General features: G+C 46.7%; 1 protein-coding gene across 1 annotated transcript in view; it reads right to left on the bottom strand.

Annotated features, from left to right (window-relative positions):
* The window catches only part of MRPL12 (mitochondrial ribosomal protein L12), an 89,783-nt gene extending 74,599 nt beyond the window's left edge, over positions 1 to 15,184 (bottom strand). Inside the window, exon 1 of the mRNA XM_085617516.1 lies at positions 14,827 to 15,184. Within this exon, the coding sequence (XP_085473642.1) occupies positions 14,827 to 14,894 (68 nt within the window). The 5' untranslated portion in view covers positions 14,895 to 15,184. The remainder of the gene's footprint in view (positions 1 to 14,826) is intronic.
* Positions 15,185 to 21,532: the final 6,348 nt, after the last annotated feature.

Genomic DNA, 21,532 nt, shown 5'->3' with positions numbered 1-21,532 from the left:
ACACATAGCCTGATATCCTTACTGGTAGCCTTGGTGGTAAGAACAATGGGGGCCAACCATTGTGAATACTCTATGGGTCAAATCACCCCCAAAGTCAGCAATCTGTCTAACTCATTCCGAAGGGGAACGTGCATTAAATGCGGTATGGGTCTAGTTTTGTGTGCTACCGGCTTAGCATTGGATTTTAATTTGATGGAATGTTGATAATTCTTAAGTAATCCTAGGTCATCAGAAAACACCTTAGGGAAGTCATTGCAAACATCCATCCCTCCAACCGAGGGATCCACTAAGAGAACCTGGTCAGGACTGTTGGGATCTAACTTAATCCCGAGTTCTCTCTGGCGTTTCCATCCCAACAAGTTGGACCCCTTCTGGGTAATGTAAATCTTTCCCACCGTGTTCCTCCCTTTGAACCCTATTTCCTTAGTGGTCATGCCCAACAAGGGTATGGGGTCCCCATTGTAGCCTCCTGGTTGAATGTCAGGGGGCTGTACAGTATCTTCCCATGAGGGAAAAAGTTGAGAAAAAACCTTAGCATCAACAAGGGTGTATGGGGAACATGAATCAGCAAAGACAGTTAGCGTTTTATTATCAAGAGTGATGTTGCAAGAAGGAAATTTGTCCGTATTGTCTGTGTCTTTTAGTTGAAAGATCAACTTGGGATCTGGAAATGATTGAGGCTTGATCTCCAACACAGATTTCGAGCGCTGATCATGACAAACCCTGGACAAATGTCCTTTCTTCCCACATTTGTGGCAGACAACAGAACGTGCTTGGCATACCGGGTTGTTGGCTAGGTGTATTGGGCTCCCACACCTATAACACTTGAGTTTATTTCCCGGAGGTAAGGTGATAGCCATCTTATTTTTGTGATCTTTGCTTATGGCATTGACCTACATAGTTTTACCCCCTTCTCCTTTCATTTCAACCATACAATCAGCTGTGTGCTCAATCCCAACCGCTATATCAATGGCTTCCTTGTGGTCAGGATTGGCAACCAGAAGTCTCTCCTGAATCTTATGATTGTTGGTGCACCTGACCAACTGGTCCCTAATTAGGGAATCCTGAAGGGACTCAAACTCACATGTGTTCGCTAGACCCTTTAATGCTGCAATGAATGGTTTAACCTTCTCACTTTTGCCCTGTGTTCTTGAAAAGAACTTATGTCTCTCTAACACTACGTTTATTTTCTTACTGAAATGTTTTTGTAGTTTGTTTACTGCTACCATATACACATTCTCATCATCATCACTGTCACTTCCACCTTCTGCATTAGTTGAAATATCATCGTAGACTTTACGTCCCTCAATGCCCAAATTGTGTAACAGGGTGTGTAACTTACGTAAATGAGAAAATTTCCCCCCCCCGTACCCCCCCACCCCGACAGCAATTAAATAGGACTCCAGTAACCCAAACCATTGTTTCCAAGGCAGAACAGGTTCTCCTGACTTGTTAAGGAAAGGTGGGGGCTGCGACATATTAGCAGCTGCCATAATTTAACAATAGCTGGCTGGAGGGGTAAAGTACCACAATACAGGACAATGAAAACGTTGGTAAGTATGAAGTGAAGAAACACAAATTTTCTCACAAATGCTTTACGACCCCCCAAATGCAAAACCAGAAGTACAATGCAATTTAGAATGCAGCAGTACAGAAAAGCAAAAGGTACAAGCTTGGACAGTCAGCATGAAATACGCAGATGAACATCACCAAAATTACATTGCAATACCCTGGTGAAAATTACCAGCAAAGTAAATCACATTGAACGTGTGACTGAGCAATATTTATCAAAGGGGAAGCTGAGCCTGTCAGCGTGAGCAGACAAGCACGACAAAAGTGATAACAACTGTGCCCATCAGTGATAGCAACAGTGTGCTGCTGTGCCTGTCAGCGTGAATTGACAGGCAGGGAAACTCCAAGAGCTGTGCCCATCAGCGAAAGGAGTAAAACAGAAAACTTGGTGGAGGTTTTCCACAGCTACATCGTGAATTAGAGTGGAGAATAACGCTGGAGACCAAGAAGATAAACACGTTGCTGTTCACATGAATATCCCCACAAGGACTAAACAGTAGAGCCACGCTGCCACCTGGAGGATCAAATCGGAACCACACCTCCAATCGCCTCAGCTGAGAAGTGTCAATTATGACGGATCAGCTGCGAGCGCTATGAGCGCGCGAGATGGAATGCTCGACTCCCGTCAAGATCGTGTCAGAAAATTGGCCGCAGACTGGAGAAAACCTTACAGGGGCTGCCCCAGACAGCGATCTCCAAAACAAGAAAGACTGCCACACGCCACCCTGGGGACACCACCGAAGAAGGCGTCTTCACTAATAGCGCCTCAGACGGCAACCACCTGCCAACACGGGACAGCGCTGAGGCAGAGAAAGAAAGACACCCGCTACAAGGCAGAGGCAGCGCTGAGGGGCCACAAGCAGGGACTAATGACTAAGTCACAGAGGCACTCCAATGAAACGAGGCGGAAAGCTTAACAAGTGCTGAAAGCAACCACCCTCGTACCACCGGCAGTAGTCAGAGCCGAGATGCCGCGGCAGGAACAGGTGTTACACGCTACCTCAGCAGTGGCAGTGCTAAGGGGCCACAGGCAGGGAAATAGTCGCAAGTCCATTGAAGCACTGAAAAATGGAAACAAAGGTAGTAAAAGCGCTCCTCTTGTCAGCAGAAGGCAGGCAGCAGCATGACGAAGCACACAGGCACAGTCTTACTTGAATTCGAAGCAGATAAAGGACAACGAGGTACTCCCAACCGCCGTCAAAACAGGAAAGCTGGATTTGAAGAAGAAATTGGGGGTGGTGGTGAGCCGTCCCTACACAGCGAATCGTTGCCAGTGTATTAATGAAGACCAAGAGCAGGTAAGGAGGTAACTCTTCTTTATTGGTCTATTCACCACCACAGGTTCCAGCAGAACTAGAGAGGGCACAGTAGAATGTTTGTGACAGAGGAGGGGTGGAACCAATAGGAGGTGAAAGGGAGGGGGGGATAGGAACGTACCAAGTGGATAAGATTACAACAGAAACATGCAGCAGGAGCAAACGTCAGGGCGGAAACAAAACATGTACAAGGCGCGACAGATGTACTCTATCCACGAACCAAAACAATGGCATTTAGAAAGACAGACTATGTAACCAATCACAAGCGGTGGGAGTGTGGTGGGTGTCTTCTAACTTCCCGGAGACATTACAGCATGCCTCGCAGAGCAGCGTAAGCGAGCTGCCTCTAGGCTCGACCTAGAAAGGAATGGATCAAACTTTTTCGCAGAAAAGGATAAAATAAGAAATTCTGTTTAATCTGAGTCAAAAAGGGAGCAGTCTTTCATTCAAAAGTGAAGCCAGCAAAGATAGCTTTACAGGTTGGTGATTTTGCGAAAGTTGTTGTGCAAGGTACAGCTCAGTGTTATGGCTGTACTGATGGAGGTTTACTCCAGGGTCTCTCATTATTAAGTCCAGTTGTTTCAAATAAATGTTAAAGAGAACTGGTGCAAGAATACACACCTTTGGGGGCTGGAGGAGCCCAAAGGTTAGTATGGTCAATGAAGAAACATAGCCTCCAATTTTTACCACGAGATGGCGTATTGCGAGGGAAACAACTTCAGGACATTTTCTTTCATGCCTATGCACTGTTCTATTGTGGCTATCAATCAATGGTGGTCCATTTTATTGAAAGCAGAAGAATAATCAATGAAGATCATCAGATGTTCAAGATGTGGTGACCCTCATTCAGGATTTGAGGGTGACCATTTCAATACTGTATGCAGCTCTGAACCCTGACTAGTGTTTGGACAGGGGTTGGTTCCTATAAATGTAAGATGAGTTGTACATTCTACAACCTTTTAATTGGCCTTGCCTAGCCATAGCAGATTTAAAAGTGGAAGGGAGTTAAGTTAGGGCGCACAGATCAAAGCCAGGTTATATGAGCATAGGAGTTATCCGACACGACTTTATGGGGATGGAGGAGTCTCCTGGTTTAGAGAGACAATGATCAAGAAGTGCCAGTAGTTAGAGAATAGAGAGAAGTTATCCTTGAGGATTTTGAAAGGCAAAAACTCTCAAAACAATGTGCGTGTCTCAGTCTGCTGACAATGGTTTGAAGATTGTGAGGGAGGTGGGAGAATGTTTTCAACATTTCTGAGCATTTTGGGGGAAGAGAAGAAGGGGTAAAAGAAGATAGACATTTATTGGCGGAAACTAGAACAAGCATTTGCAATGCAATTGGTTTCGCATTCACGCGAGTTTGAGCTATTGGCATTGTAAACGACAATGCCTTTTATTTATATTTTGTTTTTTAAAAACATAAATAAAGACATTGTCATTTACAATGCCAATATCTTAAACTCGCGTAAATGCGAGACCTATTGCATTGCAAGCTCATGAAGGGGACATGCTGGACGGGAGGGAGCTTGGTGGGCAGAGGAAAAACAGTTTAGCAGCCTTTGCTCCTCAGAATTAGTTTCCAGCAAGTATGCCGACACCCATGTCCGCTTACACGTCCTTTTACAGAAGGAAGATATGGAGCAAGAGTGGAAGGGTCAAAGCAAAGCAGATGCTGCTTGCAGACAGAAATAGAAACAGTTTTTTTTGTTGTTGCAGTTTTATCCTGAAATTATATAATCACTGCAGCTGTTAACTAGTAGCGTTGCCACATCAGTTTTGATGCGCTCTACTGCTACGGCCTGCGCTCTTAAAGGGGCAGGTGCCCCTGTACGGTGAGAGCCGGTAGCAGTGCCCTTCAGCATCCTTGACAAATGCATAGGGCTTTAACCATAAGGTCACTGGGTCCGGTGCCGCTGCACCTGCTGCACTGTTTCCAGCTAAGCATCTGGGATAATAATTTGCTTTTTCTGTAGTGATATAGCCGACAACACTATCAATCAAAAGGGGGATTTTTTTTTTACCCAGCTCATGTCTGTCGGCCAACTGCACAAAGCATGCTGAAACTTGTAGTTTCAGTTGCCCCTATGAACATCAGCTGAACTGGATTAAACGTTGAGGTATTACAACCGCCAAGACTGAAAACTGTGTTGTTTATGCATTTTAGTGCATCATTTTTTATCAGCAGCTGTCTGCGTGAATGGGGGATCGGCACACGGCCTTGACAATGTGAGGACGGACTTCAGAGGTCAAAGCAAAGACTACCTAGAGAAAAAAATTGTTGGATGAAAACTGCGAGACAGTCTGCATAGCACCTGGCTGCATCTGATGTGTAGGTGCCTAGTGGGCTGGCAAAGACTTGTAGCTGCACGTACCCTGCAAAGACAGCAGGTGTGATGTGTCCTAAATATCTCATTTATTTATGAAGCACCCGAAAAAACCCTTGTGACACACTGGATCCAACGATGGGTTAAGATATTCCCATGTCCGACCAGGCTTCGGAAATACCTTTCTATTTAGTACCCACCCGCACCCGATTTTCAAAACTAAGAACTTGGCCATAGGCGAGACCTATTTGCTTTGCCAATGATTGCTAAAGTTAGTCACTTCACAAAACGTGCTAGGTAAAATTTTTATAGCAACCAGCATAACTTACTGCTGTTTTTTCAACATTTCTTTGCAAAAATATTTATAGTGAGCAAACGGCTGATGTTGATTATGTAATAAAAAGCATCGTCTCAACATGGATATTTGATGCAGAGTAGTAAGGCAGCTAATCACGAGGAGTCGAAGATTTTCAACTTATTCTGCCAAGCGCCACACTTCCGTGACCTAAAAAGTGTCAAGGGACAAGGATCAAACCCTAATACTGGACGTATTGGTAATCCTCAGATTGTACTGTCTCAGGACAGAGTAAGCATCAAACTGTAGCATATTCTACCTTAGAAACATCACTTTAACCAGTAGGGCAGCTTAGTGAGTTCATGCACTTACTGCAGAGTTCTATGGCAACTTGCAGGTTTTGGACAAGTCCCGGCAGGCCTGACACAGTCTTCAGCCATATGAAGTTATTAACGCAAGGATTAGATCTACTGAACAAAAGAAGATGTATCTATGTTTTGTAAAGCGCCTAGGCACCGTTCACAGGAGTATTGTGCGCTATGTGTGAGAAAGTGGCTCTGTATATACTGTTCCTTAATAGGTACAGGGTGTACAGAGTCCACAGACCCCAAGGGTTTAACAGAGGTTAACGTTAGATATAACCTTACTCTCCAAAGTGGTAGCCTGGTCGAGCAGTAAGGCAGTATCAGAGGACAGTGTAAAGCATTTGTTGTACACACTCAGTCAGCAAATAATTCCACACACTCAATAACTGAACTCTAGGCCAATGGTTTGTATATAAAAAAATATATGCTTGTTTTATTTTAGAACCAACACTTGGAATTAAAATATACTTTCTCGACAGGAGATGTTTCATAAAAATACTTTTGTATATGCAATAGACTTTTTAGTAAACAGTTACAAGTAGTTGCAGTAGGCAACTCTATTTCTAAACACAATACATTGAGCTCAATGATAAATTCAAATTATATGCAACAGATTACTTTTTAAATTACTTTTGTAATTCCAGGCTTGGATCCTAGATCCAGTCCTGGGTCAGTTCTCAGAATCAGCTGTTGAAAGTCGACTTTGGTACTGTAATGATTTTTATCTAATATTTAGCTATTTCAAAAGTTAGCACTTAGAAAATATTTCAGAGCAAACAATCAATGATTCCCTATGGAAGGAAATGTAGGTTACAGGTACAGTAGGTTATCGTTACTTTTGTAATCCAGTACTGGGTGTCTAGACTCAGTACTGGGACTTTTATCCAAAACAGGTAAGTAATTACGTTTTCAGATGTTATACGATTTTTGATGAATATTTAGAAATTGCAGAAATCAACACTTAGAAGAAATTTCACAGAAAAACAGTCAATGGTTTCCTATGGAATAAAAATGAGTTTTCAAGAAAAAGCCAGTCAATGTTACCCTATGAGGAAAATGAAGTTAGCGGTTTACGGGTAAGTACTCGACTGGCAGAGTTGAAGTTCTGGGCATAGACTCAGGGGTCCCCCAGTGTCAGGTAGGTACAGTCAGTTCACCCTCATGGGTTTCAGGACGGCTGTGGGAGCTGGGCTCCTGGTCACTTACTCAGGGCAAGTGGGGAAGTAGGTTAGAGTAGAGTTTTCACTGCCAGGGCCACTCGGGCGGCAGGGTGCAGGGTGCTTTTGAGCCGTCGGGCGCTCAATTGATTTCTAGGGAAATCTCCGGTTTGGAAAAAGACTGCGGGCTCGGGGACGAGGACTCTTCAGGTGCCACCACCACTTCGAGGGGTAAGTTGGGTAGTTGGAGGATAGGTAGGTACCCCGGGATTGGGCACAGAGGGCCGTGGGGCGCCGGGGTGCCTTTTGATGTCGGAAATCTTACCCTCTTGTTGATCGCGGTTGGGGTGGCACTCTGTTCTGAGGCTGCAAGCTTCTTCAGGATAGTCGAGGGGGGTCCTTGGGTGCCGGACTCGGGGTCACAGTCGCCGTGGGGTCGTCCTCGTGGGTTTAGTTCACTCCGGCACCGGCCAGACTTGGCGGGTGCAGAGTGGGCTGGGATCGCGGTTCCGGGCTGCTGCCAGGGGTGAAAGGTAGGTTCTGAGTAGAGCCTCTACTCATGGGAGTCCCAGGGGATCAGAGTTCAAAGGTAGCCAGGTCCTCCGGGGTTTCTGAGGTTGCTGGCCACAAGAGATGCCGGGTTTGGAGCAGGAGCAAGTCCGAGGTCGACAGGCCGGTAGGGCTGGGGCCAAAGCAGTTGGTGTCTCCCTCTCCTTTGCAGCTGCAGGGCAGGTCTTTTCTTCTCGCTCTTCTTGTAGTTTCGGAATCTGGAATCTGGGGAAGGAAGGTTCAGGGTGCCCCTAAATACTAGATTTAGGGGCGTTACAGGTAGGTGAAGGCCAGGGACCAATGGGTCCTTGTCCTGGGGTGGGTACACCCCCTATCCTGCCCCTCTCCTGTGGGAGGGGGGCAGTAGCCTAATCCTGATAGGGTAGGGCCTCTCATCTTCAAGATGGTGAGAGCCCGGAGATGTGCTTCACCTCGCCTCCCCCACCTGAGGGGTGGGGTGAGCAGGCTGGCACATCCCCTGTCCTTGAATGGGGTTTCCGGCCAAGCTTCCTGCCAGAGTGGGGGGTTGCAGTGGCCTGGGGAAACTCCTAGAGGCGGTAGGCCTTTGAAGCTTCCCTTTGCTCATCCTGGGGGAGGAGATTTATCACCTCACCCAGGATGTGCATTGTTGCAGGCCCGGAAGAGCAGGGGCTCTCCCACCCAGGGGTCCAGCAACGTGTCTGCTGTGTGGCAGCCTGGGCAGCCTCAGAGCAGACGTGGATTGTAGGTTAGTTGTAAGGGGGCATCTCCAAGATGCCCTCTGGGGTGCTTGGTACATTAAATCTCACACTGGCATCAGTGTGGGTTTAATGTGCTGAGAAATTTGATACCAAACTTCCCAGTCTTTAGTGTTGCCATTATGGTGCTGTGGAGCTTGTGTTTGACGAGCTCTCAGCACCATGTGCTCTTAAATGGCAGCACTGCACTTACAGAGCCCGGGAATGGACCTGGGTACTGTAGGGGCACAGGGCTCCTGCTCCTGTGCCCACACCATGGGCATAAGGCACCCAGCCAGAGGGGTGACTGACATATGCCTTGGCAGTGTGTGTGTTGGGCATGGCACACAGAGATGTGTGCCATGTCGACTCTTCATTTTGTCCTGTACCCAGACACTCAGCCTGCATAGGCAGTGTGTGTGTGTAAGGGTACAGTGCCCCTAAGGGTGGCACAATGAGTGCTGCAGCCCTTAGGGGTCTTCCCTGGTCACAAGGCCCTGGGTACCTAGGGTACAATTTACTAGGGGCTGACATGTGGCCAGGGTTTGCCAATTTGGAGTTTGGGTGTTTTAAGGAAGGAACATAGGCCCTGGGCACCTGATTGGCAGGAGTCCAGGGTACACTCAGTCAAAGTACATTCAGCAATTTAGCAAAAAGTGGGGGCATACCATGCAAGAAAGAGGGCACTTTCTCACACTATGTCATTATAACCAATGGGGCAGTAGCCTAAAATAAAATGATATCCCCTGCCCCGCCGCCCGCTCCCACACAGAACGTAGTGAGGGGCCCCTGAGACACCCGTATCTCAGTGGTGCTCATAGTCTTTAGGCTGAATAGAGGAGCCTCCCTGAAGCCCTCGCCGCAGGGGCTGTAGGGGCCCCGTGTTATGCCCCTGCATTTAGGTTTGGCGCCCTCGTGCAATTGAAGGTAGAAGCAGCATCAGTGTTTCTGCAACGCCGGTCTCCCTACAGCACACACAAAGTATGATTACAATGAATTATGCAAATGTTGGTCGCACACTGCTCGTCACACCAGTAAGTTGCCCCAAGGGACTGTGGTAGATGTAGTGGCGACGGCGGGTACGCCTATGCCACGATGTATAAAGAACAGTATGTGTTGCGTTAGCCATCCCTGGACACGTGTTTCGAGGTAGTTGCCTCTCGTCAGCAGGGAGCAGGTCAGTGTAAAGGGGTGCCGCGTGGACTGCCAAAATGTAATTAAAACAGGTCAAGTACCTCTCATGGCGCGCAGGTGCAGATCCATGGCTGTGCCACCCCTTGGTTTTTTCTCATACCCACCCCTATGTATGAGTGCAAATAAAGGACTAGCTCACGTTTAAATCAACTTGCTTTGAATTGGAATTTTTTCCTCCAAGAATCAGAATACACTAATCTTGCCTTGACAACCCATCAGAACCTCAGCAGATCCATGGCTCGTCAGCCCGTTGGCTCAAGGGAGCCGTAATAAATGATTCAAAGCAGCTACCTCGAAACACGTGTCCAGGGATGGCTAATGCAACACATACTTTTTTACATACATCGTGGCATAGGCGTACTCGCCGTCGCCACTACATCTACCACAGTTCCTTGGGGCAACTTGCTGGTGTGACGAGCAGTGTGCGACCAACCTTTGAATCATTTATTACGGCTCCCTTGAGCCAACGGGCTGACGAGCCATGGATCTGCACCTGCGCGCCATGAGAGGTACTTCACCTGTTTTAATTACATTTTGGCAGTCCACGCGGCACCCCTTTACATTGACCTGCTCCCTGCTGACGAGAGGCAACTACCTCGAAACACGTGTCCAGGGATGGCTAATGCAACACATACTTTTTTACATACATCGTGGCATAGGCGTACTCGCCGTCGCCACTACATCCACCACAGTTCCTTGGGGCAACTTGCTGGTGTGACGAGCAGTGTGCGACCAACCTTTGAATCATGTGATTACAATGAATGAATGCCAATGCCTCCTCTGCCTACGCGTCCAACCACAAAGTAACTTCAAGCCAAAAACATCATTCAAAAGCGACGCGGTAACATCCTGAGCTGCGGGTTACACCAGCCCTTGAGAAATAAGGAGCAGCGCTCTCAGTGAGACCTAACGGGCCCCCACAGCTCGCGGGACCCTCCATTACACATGCAGCGCCTTACCCACTCATTCCGGCACACTCTCCCCCAGAAGGCAGCCAAAATAATCCATATTCAGGGCAGGGAGCGTGGAGAGAGGGGGCTGAGCTCGGCATGTGTGTGGGACCCGAGGTATGTGCGCATCCACGCAAGCAACTGGGTGTGAGGTAGCTAGCTGTCTGCGTGTCCGTGGAGGGCTCTGTGTGCGAGGGACGCCGGGTCCGTGCTTGCTTTCAGGAATCTGTGTATGAGGGAAGCCAAGTGTGCCTGTGCAGGGCTGTGTGTACGAGGGAAGTCCTATGTCTGCGGAGGGTTCTGCGTCCGAGGGTGTCCGGGTTGGGAGCCGTGTGGGTGGGGGCGGGGCGCATGTGGCCGGCCAGCATTGACAGTGTGAATGGCTGTGTGACAGGCTCAGCTGCACGGACAGGCTACCGCAACTGCCCCGCAGAGCCGGGGAGGGAAAGGACCAATCCCGCCCTCTCTGGCCTCAGTGCTGCCGTTCTCCGAGGGAAACACAAGGGCTGCAGCTAAGTGGGAGGGAGCACTGTGCCTCAAACCCTCTGGGGTGCACGGGCTCTTCTCGCCGATCAGGGCCTGGCACTTCCCAGATGCGGGGCAGTGGTAACTGCCCCATCACAGCTTTGGGGACACTGCTCATCTGGAGGAGAGGACGTCCTCGTAAAACCCCCACTGTCCTTGTTTTCCCTCCGTGAAGTACTGCCCTGAAAATCACGGGGGAGAGTGGCGGTTCTGCCATGTGAGGAAAGCCAGAGATTAGTGGGATAGTAACATCCCCCAGCCTCAAAGGAGTGAGGGAACAAATACCCCTCTTTAAACAAGCATTTTCAATGCAATAGGTCTCGCATTTACTAGAGTTTGAGCTATTGGCATTGTAAATGACAATGCTTTTTATTTACTTGTTGATTTTCAAAACATAAATAAAATGCATTATTATTTACAATGCCAATAGCTTAAACTCTCACAAATGCGAGACCTATTGCGTTGCAAATGCTTGTTTAAACGAGTTTCTGTGTGCGCCTCCGAGAATAGCGCAACTTTAGTCACGTTGGCACTCGACACAGGAAGCGGCGCTAACATGGTTTTGGAACTGTCCAGTGCACCTGATCCAATGTTACTGCCCACTCCGCCCATCTTATAGATGTAAACTAAGAAATCTACTGCCAGTAGATGGGTGGAAGCGGGTAGGTGCCCGAGGGAACGTCACCAGGAGCTGCTGGCATAGTAGGCACAATCCGGCCAGAATACAAAAACAGGGTCGTTACCCTTCGGATGAGGCGGTTGTCATGCTGCCCGCCAGTGATGTGTCGAGTGACTGGCGGCACATCGCTTATAATGTCACCCAAAGCAAATATTTCCTGTGCCAATGTACAGTCACAGGCAGCTCTGTTCAGCGGAGCGGCAGAGAGAAGGCCACGTGGACAGTATGATAAGGGTAAGAACGGCCTCCAGGTTTCCATCCGCCTTAAATGGGGGTCGGTGCCTTCGAGGCGACTCCCGGTGTTTTTGTGCCCAAATGGCTGCAACTTTGATATGTCGAGGTGAAGACGTGGATTAAATGTGACTGTGCCCGTTTCGAAGACACTGAAACGACGGGGGTCATAAAATGGAAAGCGCGAGGTACCTATAATTTGCATACGACCTGGTCGTTAAATAGTGACAGCAGGACTTGATATCGTTTAACCTTTCATTCTCATTGGTATTATTGCAACGACGTCACTACCTGTAACTTCCATGTGCACCCGTGAAATGGATAAAAACAAAAATAGATGGTTGAAATAAGTACACAAATCCTACAGCTAGTTCTATTCAGTGGATATGCATTGCGTTAATTTCACTAGAAAGAAAACCTGACGACTTTTTGTGACTACAAAGCTAGGCCAGTTCTTAAAATGGATGGTGAGCTTTGGAAGGTTAAACTAATGTGGAACAAGCGGCCGCGAATGTGAAAGCAAATGGTGTGCAGGCTGCCAAATGGTGCGCGCGCCCGGCGCACATGCACTGTATTTGGAGGCCTGAAAGCACTCGTTTGCACTTCCAGATCCCCCATTTACAAAAGCTCTCGCGAGAGCAGCGCTAAAGCGTTGGCTCAGGCGAGGCCTAAAAAGTGCCTGGGGAAGCGTTGGGCCCCACTGTCCTTCAACTGCCAGGGCAAGAGGGTTAATGTTTTTCAAATTCGGGCAACGCTGTACACCCCCGGAAACAAGAGATGAGCCCCCCCCCCCGCTGCCTGCTAGGCAACCTGCGACGCTGGGCCAATCCCAGCGCGGTTTGCGGTGACGTAGGAGCTTACAGCAGATGAAGCTCCCGGCGGTGATTTCTTGTCTTTATGGGGCCATGACTTTGAAACACATGGCCCCATAAAGATAAGAAAAGCCTTTAATACAAACCTAAAGCAAGCGAGCCAGTCCAACTGGGACGGCTCTAGAAGAGAAAAGTGTACGTCACTAGACGCTCTTTTCCAATGGCTGGCCACCGTTTAGCATAAATGGTGAGGCCAACCAATGGAAAAGATGGGCGGGGCTTAAAGCCCGCTAGAGAAATCTCCTCTAAATCATTAAATCTTTGCCAGTGAGACTGCGCATGTCTGCGCAGTCTACGCCAGGCGAGACCTAAAAACGGTTTAAGGATAGTGTAGCAAACTACACTGTCCTTTCTCTTGGGAGTATCACCATTCAAGGTTAAAAGAAAAGTGCAGCCTTCTTTTTCTAAAGTGCAAATATTTTCGAGGTACATTTTATTTTGAAAGCAGATTGCTTGAAAGTTTAACTGCAAATGGTCCATTTATTCCTCAAGCAGCAAATATTGTATTGGTACACTGCTTTAAAAATAAAATCAATCTATCTTCTATTCCTCTGAATGCATGTGCACAAAATAATGGAACATTCTGTGAGCATTATAAATAGCCACAAATTGTTGAATTTTGTCATCAATCCACATTTTTACACTGGAACCCTTTTATTAATGCAAGCTGAGCTTACTTTGCTTCCTCAGGGAGCTCACCCTAAAAGTAAAGGCTTTGCAATAATGAAGCTTGCATACCACCCTGAATATCCTGTACATGCGGGTGCACGTCTTGCTTTAATAGCAGCCAATACTCTATCCCCCAACTATACGGTGGTACTGTAAACTGCCATCCTAAGGATGTGCACTGCAGGGTACTGAGTGTACTTGTCCGGTGGACAAAAACATGCAGACGTTTTGCCCTTGACCCCAAACATTATGTTCTGAGTGTTGTGCAATTAGAATTCCACACCCTTGGCTTTGGAATGGCAGCCATAACCATGTGTTTAATATATTTAAACATGTATTTTACATCTCGTTATATAAATACATTTTAAAAGTAGCACCATTTGAACATCAGCAATGCCTGCAAAGGAAGATACAATATGGTTGTGACAGCCATTCCCATAATGAAGTGACATAATTTCCAAGCAAGTGTCCTAAATATGCTTCTAGGACTTGCTCTCCAAGTTCAATGGGAAAAAACTTCACTATCCAGCAGTTTGGTTGGTGCTACAAAAAAGGAATTTATTTGGCTTATGCATGGTTCTGAAGCCTGGGGTGTGCACACATTCATGAGTTATTCCAAGCAACAACTGAGGACATTCGATTGGTGAGGCTTGGGATCTCCCCTGGATAAAGCGGGTCATATGCATCGAGTCCACCAAAATAAAGCTGAACCTTGCAGCAGTTTTTGAAGACGAGACGTAGCATATTCATGTGCTGACACTTTGCCTCATTCTGTAAAGCTGATCCTACTTCAGTTCCCCTTAGCTTGACTTCACAGGCAAGACAATGTGACTATGACACTCTAATGGCCTTCTCCCTCCCTGACACAATGTCTTCTCTCCGTGGCCACCAACTTTCAACTACTCATTTCCTTCCCCTGGTCTGGCTTATCTCAATCTCAGAGCTGTATTTATAAATGGTTTAATTTAAACTACACACGCAGAGCAGCAGTATACAGAACTGAGCTAAGATACTTAATTACAGCATTTCAACTAAGCTTTCAAATACATGGGACATTTTAAACTAGATCTAAAAGCATCCACAAAATAGCCGGGAACTGGAGTTAGAACAGAAAATAAGACTCCTGTTTTATCTTGGGAAATGTTGCACTATTTTTCAAACACTCTGGGGCTTAAGTTTGAAAGGTAACTTAGCTGTCCCTGTATCCACAAAACCTCCTTTTGCCCTGTCCTTGCATTCAGAAGTGTCCCACACACGGCATAATACTATCACTAACCTTGCCTCGTTTAATAGCATCAGGAACACTTTGAGAGATTGGGTGAACATGCATAATACAAAACATTTAAAATAACTTATTAATAGGAAGCCTACATGGAGGGTAGTTAAAAACTGAATACCCACAGCAGCGTTACCTGTGTAGGAAGAGGGGTATTATCCTGAGTCTCCGACAAAAGCGACCCCAGTGGCAGACGGGCAGCATGGCACAGCCGATGAGACACGAGCCGGCCCGCTGTAGGGATCTTTGAGGTTGTATTCAATGGTGCAGGAAGACTGGAGATATTCCTAGAATGTAAGGACGACGAAGGGTTAAATGCTCTTGGGTAGTCTTTAGAACAGGTCTGTTGTTCTGTATCGTCACAGACAAACCAATAATTAAAACGAAAATCCTCGATTAGGCTACTACTCTTGTAAAGGACGTTTTCTTGTATTACGCGGTGAGAAGGGTCAAACCATGTGGATGCCCAAGAGTTCAAAACCAATCAAGTGGGTGAAAACATATCCCAGTACTTGGGAAAAGTATAGTAATCCTTAATTGGTTAGTTGACTCTTGTTATTCAGTTGTTCATTGGTTGCAGTACCTCCGTGGCTCTACTGTGGGTTAAGATTGGCTGAGGAAACTCTGACACGCGCACGTCGTTGGCTGTCGTGTGCCTCACACAGTTTAGCTGCTGCACATCTCTGGGTTCTATCAGTGGGCGGGCTCCGTGACGTCAAATAGGGAGGGATACAGGATCCTCATTAAATGGCTTTCTCCTCTAAGCTGCGTGAAATGAAGCGAGTTTCGACCAGAGCTGCCGTCTCTGGAACCGGTGACCCTGTGTGCAGTTACTGTCAGCGTCCGTTCAATAATCTCCCCGTGCCTATAAACGAATGTGATTTTACGTAAACTAGTCGAGTTTGCGCTAAAACAGCACAAGAATGATAAAACTTTCAGCGGTTGAGGTTCGTATAGCTCGACACCTCTCCCCAGGTTCGTATAGCCCGACACCTCTCCCCAGCTCTCTTTCGCGATCCTCGTACAGAACCTCTGTCCGTCCTGTACTTGGGATATTCCCGTGTATTTATTTATTTAAGGTGTGAGAGCCCTGTACAATAGAACCAGTTACGTTACATGAGAGAAATGGTACAAAATAGATAGCTACAAAAATAACAGGAGATGTAGAGTAAAACACATGTAGGCAATAACAAACACAGCAATCAAAGGTGGGGAATGAAGAAGAAGATATTACAAATTTACAATGAAGAACTAACTTCCTGGAGGGGTCTGAGAATGAGGGTATTAGTTCTGAAAGTGTCTTTGGAAGAGAAGAGATTTCAAGTCGGCTTTGAAAATCTGGATGGAGGTGGTGGCACGGAGCAATGGCGGAAGCGAGTTCCAGATTCTCACCGCATTACCTGAGAACAATTAAAAATTTGCGAACATCGGGGGCGTGGTTTGGATGCCGGGAGAAATGACGGCGTAGCGTTTCACTCCTCCTGTGGAGTATTTTTGGGCGCTTAAAATGAACCAAGAACAGCTCTAAAGACAGATCCGGAGATCGGAGACGTGGGTCCTCTTCGAGGCTGGTTCCGGGAATTCTACAAGGCTCCGACGCCGAGAAATATGTGGGAGCCCTGACGCCGGCCTCGCGGTTGAGAACGTGAGGTCGTGAGCTCTCTCAACCCCTGCGGTGATTGAGCCGCGGTAGCTGCCTGCCTACCTGAATCGGAAGGGACTCCCAGGGACACTGCGTGAGTACAGATCGGAAACGCGTTGCGATCTAATGCCGTATAATGACGATCTCTGCTACCCAGGCATTCGATGAGCACAAAATGGCGGACGCACCGAACGCCTAAGCTTAAACGCGGTCGCAGTTAGAGCTGCGATGGGACCGGCGTTTCCTTTGAACACGGAGCAGGAGGTAATGCTGACGCTATACTCACAATGTGAGTTGGGAGTAGCCGGTACCGAGAGTCGAACTGCCGCTGATTTCATGGTGTGGGCTGGTGAGTCATCTGTGCTTCCTTGGTGTACTTCCTTGGTGTGTTGGTGGCAGAGATCACACAAAAGGGCGGGCGCGTTAATGGACACCCTCTCTGCTTAGAAAACGGAATCTCTGAGACCCAGGTCTACCTAATGTGCATGAATATAGCGCTTGGAGGGAGGCACATTCAAGCAATTTACTGGCCCTGTTCTATGAGGAATGGTGGGACTTGTGTATAAGCACCAGCATAGCACGAGTATGTGAGCTGTGCAAACCGGGAGAACTCAAACGAAGGATCGAGGATTGTTGGGACATGTGTATAAGCACCAGAATAACACGAGCATGTGAGCTGGGCAAGTCGGGAGAACTAAACGACGACTGGGAATACTATGATGGTAGCGAGAGTATGTGAGCTGGGCAAGAAGGGGGAACTAAAACAAGGACTGGTCATGCTATGATGATGGCGATTTATTGCAACCACATCCTCAGGTTTGGACCCTCTGAGCGCTCGGATCTGAGCCCACACAGATCATATGCCCCAAGAAGGTCTTCGGTATCCTCCGTTCTCTTTCTTATCGGAATCGCGCTCTCAATTGACGGAGGTCATCCTGGCATACTGCATAATACGCACTGCACATCCTACGCATCTTCGTGGGCAACCTCATTAGCGCTTGAGATTACCATTGGGGGAGCCACTGTGCCAGTTGCTTAGAAGTTGCTTAGAAGGGGTAGCAGAAATGTATGTGCTAGTTCCTAGCTGCAGGTGCCATTATGGGAGACAAAGAAACAAAAAACCTTAAGAGGCTCAAGGCCGAACCTCCTAACCCGATTTCACCTTTCAAGGGCAAGAAGGACGTCAACGACACAATGGATATCATATTGAATAAACTTGAGGAGGTACATGATCTTGCGAAATCCACAAAGGAGGAAATCGTGGCGATTAGGAAGGATATTTGAGATACCAACGCCAGGCTCACGGAAACAGAATCTAGGATCAGCCGTCTAGAAGACTCGGAGACAAAGATTTGCAAAACTATTAAAAGCCTGTCTGTATCCTCAGAACAGATGACAAAGAAACTGTCTGAGTTGGAAGATAGGAATTGAAGGGGAAACCTTCGTATATTTGGGATACCAGAAGGCTCAGAGGATGCCTACGACTCCTGTGTTTCCTTCATGGAGTCATGGTTCTCGCAAGCAACCAACCTCACTTTTCATCACCCCGTCGAATTCGACAGGGCTCACAGAGTTCCCGGTAGGATCACACCGAGCCAGAAAGGACCCAGGCCCATCGTCTGTAAACCCCTGAGGTATCAACATGTGGAGCAAATTTTATCCTTTGTGCGCGAAAACAACCACATCCTGTGGAAATCAAGCAAGATCTTCATCTCGCAGGATTATAGTAAAGAGACTGTTGACGTGAGAAAGGCCTTTCTTGCTCTGCGCCCGAAGCTACGATCACTGGGTCACCAATTTGGATTCATAGGTCCAGCAAGGTTTCGTGCCTTTGTTCACGGTTCTCCTCAGATCTTCACAGATCCACAAATGCTCAGGCGACTCCTAGACGGTCCTGAGGATCTCCATATGGACACGTCGACGCTGGCCTCCGCAACTGCTTCTAAATGAGTATCCTAATGAATATCCTTTTTGTCCTGCAGGTCTCTGATAACCTATGCCGACAGAGTTCTCTATTCTTTAGCGCTATCCACCTGTGGGCAGAAGCCTGCGTTGGATCCCGCATAATTGCAATGTACTTTGCTCAGTTGCTAAAGTTGCCTTGTTGCAAAATAGGCCCTTTATAATGTTCTAGTACTACATGTACTGTTCTAGTCCCATACAAGATGATGCTGTGGAGGGAGGGGGGGGGGAGCCCTGCCTCTATGCCTATACGCCAGGTAAAGTTGGCTGAATGTATGATTATAGGTTCACATACATAACTGCTATGACAAAGTATTGACACAGCCTTCAGGGGGGCTGTGCTCATTCAGTACCTTGAAATGTGTTGTTAATTGCAATGTGCATTGCTCGATTGCTAAGTTGCTTTGTTGCAAAATAGGTCCTTAATAATGATCTAGTCCTACATACGACGAGGTTGTGGGGGGGGGGGGAGCCCTGCCTCTATGTCTTTGTTGCCAGGTTAATTTTGGCTGAGTATATTGTCCTAGGTTCACCTACAACTCTGTTAGGACAAATTATTGACAATTTATTGAACCCAGCCTTTCGGGGAGCTGTGCTCACTCCGTACCCTACTTGAAATGTGTTCCTCTCGGAGATGGGGCATACAGGTTTGTGGTTAAAGGGAATGTGGTAATCAGTAGCAAAGATGATTGTAGTAAGTAAAGCGGTTTATGTATACACTGCTTCCGGCAACCAATGTTTTACGCTGTTCAATTACTGATCCAGTTTCCAAAAATAACACTGGTTTCTGCTCAAGGCCATGGAAGGGATGCTGTTTTTTCCATGTCACCCTGCCTAATACTTTCTTTCGGGTGGGTTGGGGAGAGGGGGAGGGTGGGAGGGAAGGGTAGGGCGGGGTAAGAGTTTGGATTTTATTTTACTTTGCCTTTTGTCTATGTCTTTATTTTTTAATGCGTCCCAGGATCAGGATGCCCGCACTGTCAGTACTCTGAAGATGTTCTCTATTGCGCCACCATTGATGCTGTCTTTATCCCTATTGATGTTCTGCCTTTGCAGGTTCAGGTATTGTTATCTACCTCATATCAACACCGTGATACGGGCACTCTGCCTATCCGAATGGACACGATCTTCCATTAATTCTCTATGTCACTACCCACAATAGACACATCGCTCGGCATAGCGAAGGTGAATAACCTGAAAATACTTTCACTTAATGTTAAAGGTCTTAATCAACCTGTTAAACGTCAGAAATTCCTAGAATACCTACTCAGGCAAAAAGGGGATATTGTCCTTTTGCAAGAATCTAAAATCAATGCTAAACAATTTAATACACTTAGGAACAAATTCTATGTCGAAGTGGCAGGTTCGGAGGCAATAGGCAAGAGAAATGGTGTTTAAACATTAATAGAGAAAAAATCCAATGTTGACTTGCTTTCCTCCATATCTGACACTAAGGGGAGGTGGGTCACAACCAAGTTGCTCAAAGATGATACTGAATTCTATGTTACGAATGTTTATGCTCCTAACACATGTGATTTGTGTTTTTGGTCAGACCTCACTAAACAAATTGAGACCATCCCTGACTCAGCTATACACATTCTCGCAGGGGATTTCAATCTACCCTTCGATCCAACTCTTGATAGGGACTCCCGTTGCACCTTCCGTGGCAATAAGTCTCACAAGGCCACTAACCTTTGTACATGATTTAACTTAGTAGATTCATGGCGGTTGCAAAACCCTGATGGGAGAGACTATACTTTTTACTCATCTCCACACGATTCGTTCTCCCGTATCGACTACTTATTTATCACGAAGAATGGCATCCCCAGAATAGAAGAGACATCAATAGAGCCAAGGGTTATATCTGACCATTCATGTATATCCCTGTCCATTTCCAATGTGAAATCGTCTACTCGTCAATCAATTTGGCGGCTCAATGAGGAGGTGCTCGAAAAAGAGCAACATCGGTCTGCCATTGAATCTGCCATTAAAGATTACCTGGAACATAACATTAGGGGGGACACCACTGATCTGATCCGTTGGGAAGCACTAAAAAGTACGGTGAGAGGGGTCATTATCAAAATTAGATCAGCCATGAACAAGAATCACAACAAGGCCCTGGAAAATCTAGAAAGAGAAATCTCTGCCCTGAAGAATAGGCATCTACTTGATAGGAAAGAAGATACACTGAATAAGCTGGCCAATACGAAATATGAATACAACAAAATAATAAGTGAAAGAGCAGGGGTTTGGTTGAATAGGAGGAAACAATTTAAGCTATGTGAATCAAATAAGGCTGGGAAAAGTCTGGCTGCTTATCTCAAGTTTAAGGTGCAGAAAAGCACGATAAACTCCATTCAAGATCAATTGGGGATGGCCCATTCAGATCCTGTCAAGATTGCAGATGTATTTAAAGATTTTTATGAGCGTCTCTATGCCAAGAATATAGAAGTGGAGGAAACCAAAATTCAGGGCTACTTAGGGGAATGCGAACTACCGTCTCTCTCCATTGCCGACCAAGCTGACCTTAATAACCCTATCACGATCCAGGAGATTGAAAAGGCTATCAAGTCGTTAAAAAGTGGTAAGGCCCCCGGACCGGACAGGTTCACTGCTAGATTCTATAAGTGCTTCTCCTCTCTCCTATCCCATCCACTTCTACACCTGGTTCAGGAAATCAATGATACAGGGGAGGTGAGAGGTACACTATCTGAAGCTATCATTGCCGTCCTTCCCAAAGAAGGGAAAGATCCAACACTCCCTAAGAATTATATGCCTATCTCGCTTATTAACCTTGATTGTAAGCTCTTAGCCATGATCCTAGCCAACCGCCTCCAGAAAGTTCTGCCCAAACTTATCCACCCCTCCCAAGCAGGTTTCTTGAAGTATAGGTTATCCAGTGACAAATTTTTTAAATACTTGTAGCACACTGGATGGGGTTATGCCATATGATTCAATGAGTACTGGAGGTTTTTGATAAAGTAGTCTTTCTTCCACTCATTCCAGACTACATAAAATTTTTTTGCTACTTGGTGCCAGTTCTTGTGTGTTGAAACTGAACTACAGTTTCAACACACAAGAACTGGCACCAAGTAGCAAAAAATTTTTGGAGGGTGTTCTGGCACGTCTTCCCTCTGTAGCTCCTTTTTTTGATTCAATATCCAGTGACAACACCAGAACATTAGCACATGTACTCGAAAAGGCGAAGCTTTTAACTACCCCCACTGTAGCAATTACG

The sequence above is a fragment of the Triturus cristatus genome, chromosome 7 (assembly GCF_964204655.1).
Source record: "Triturus cristatus chromosome 7, aTriCri1.1, whole genome shotgun sequence".
NCBI classification, from domain to species: domain Eukaryota; kingdom Metazoa; phylum Chordata; class Amphibia; order Caudata; family Salamandridae; genus Triturus; species Triturus cristatus.
The sequence above is the reverse complement of the archived record's forward strand: the minus strand, read 5'-3'. Positions and strand labels throughout refer to the sequence as shown.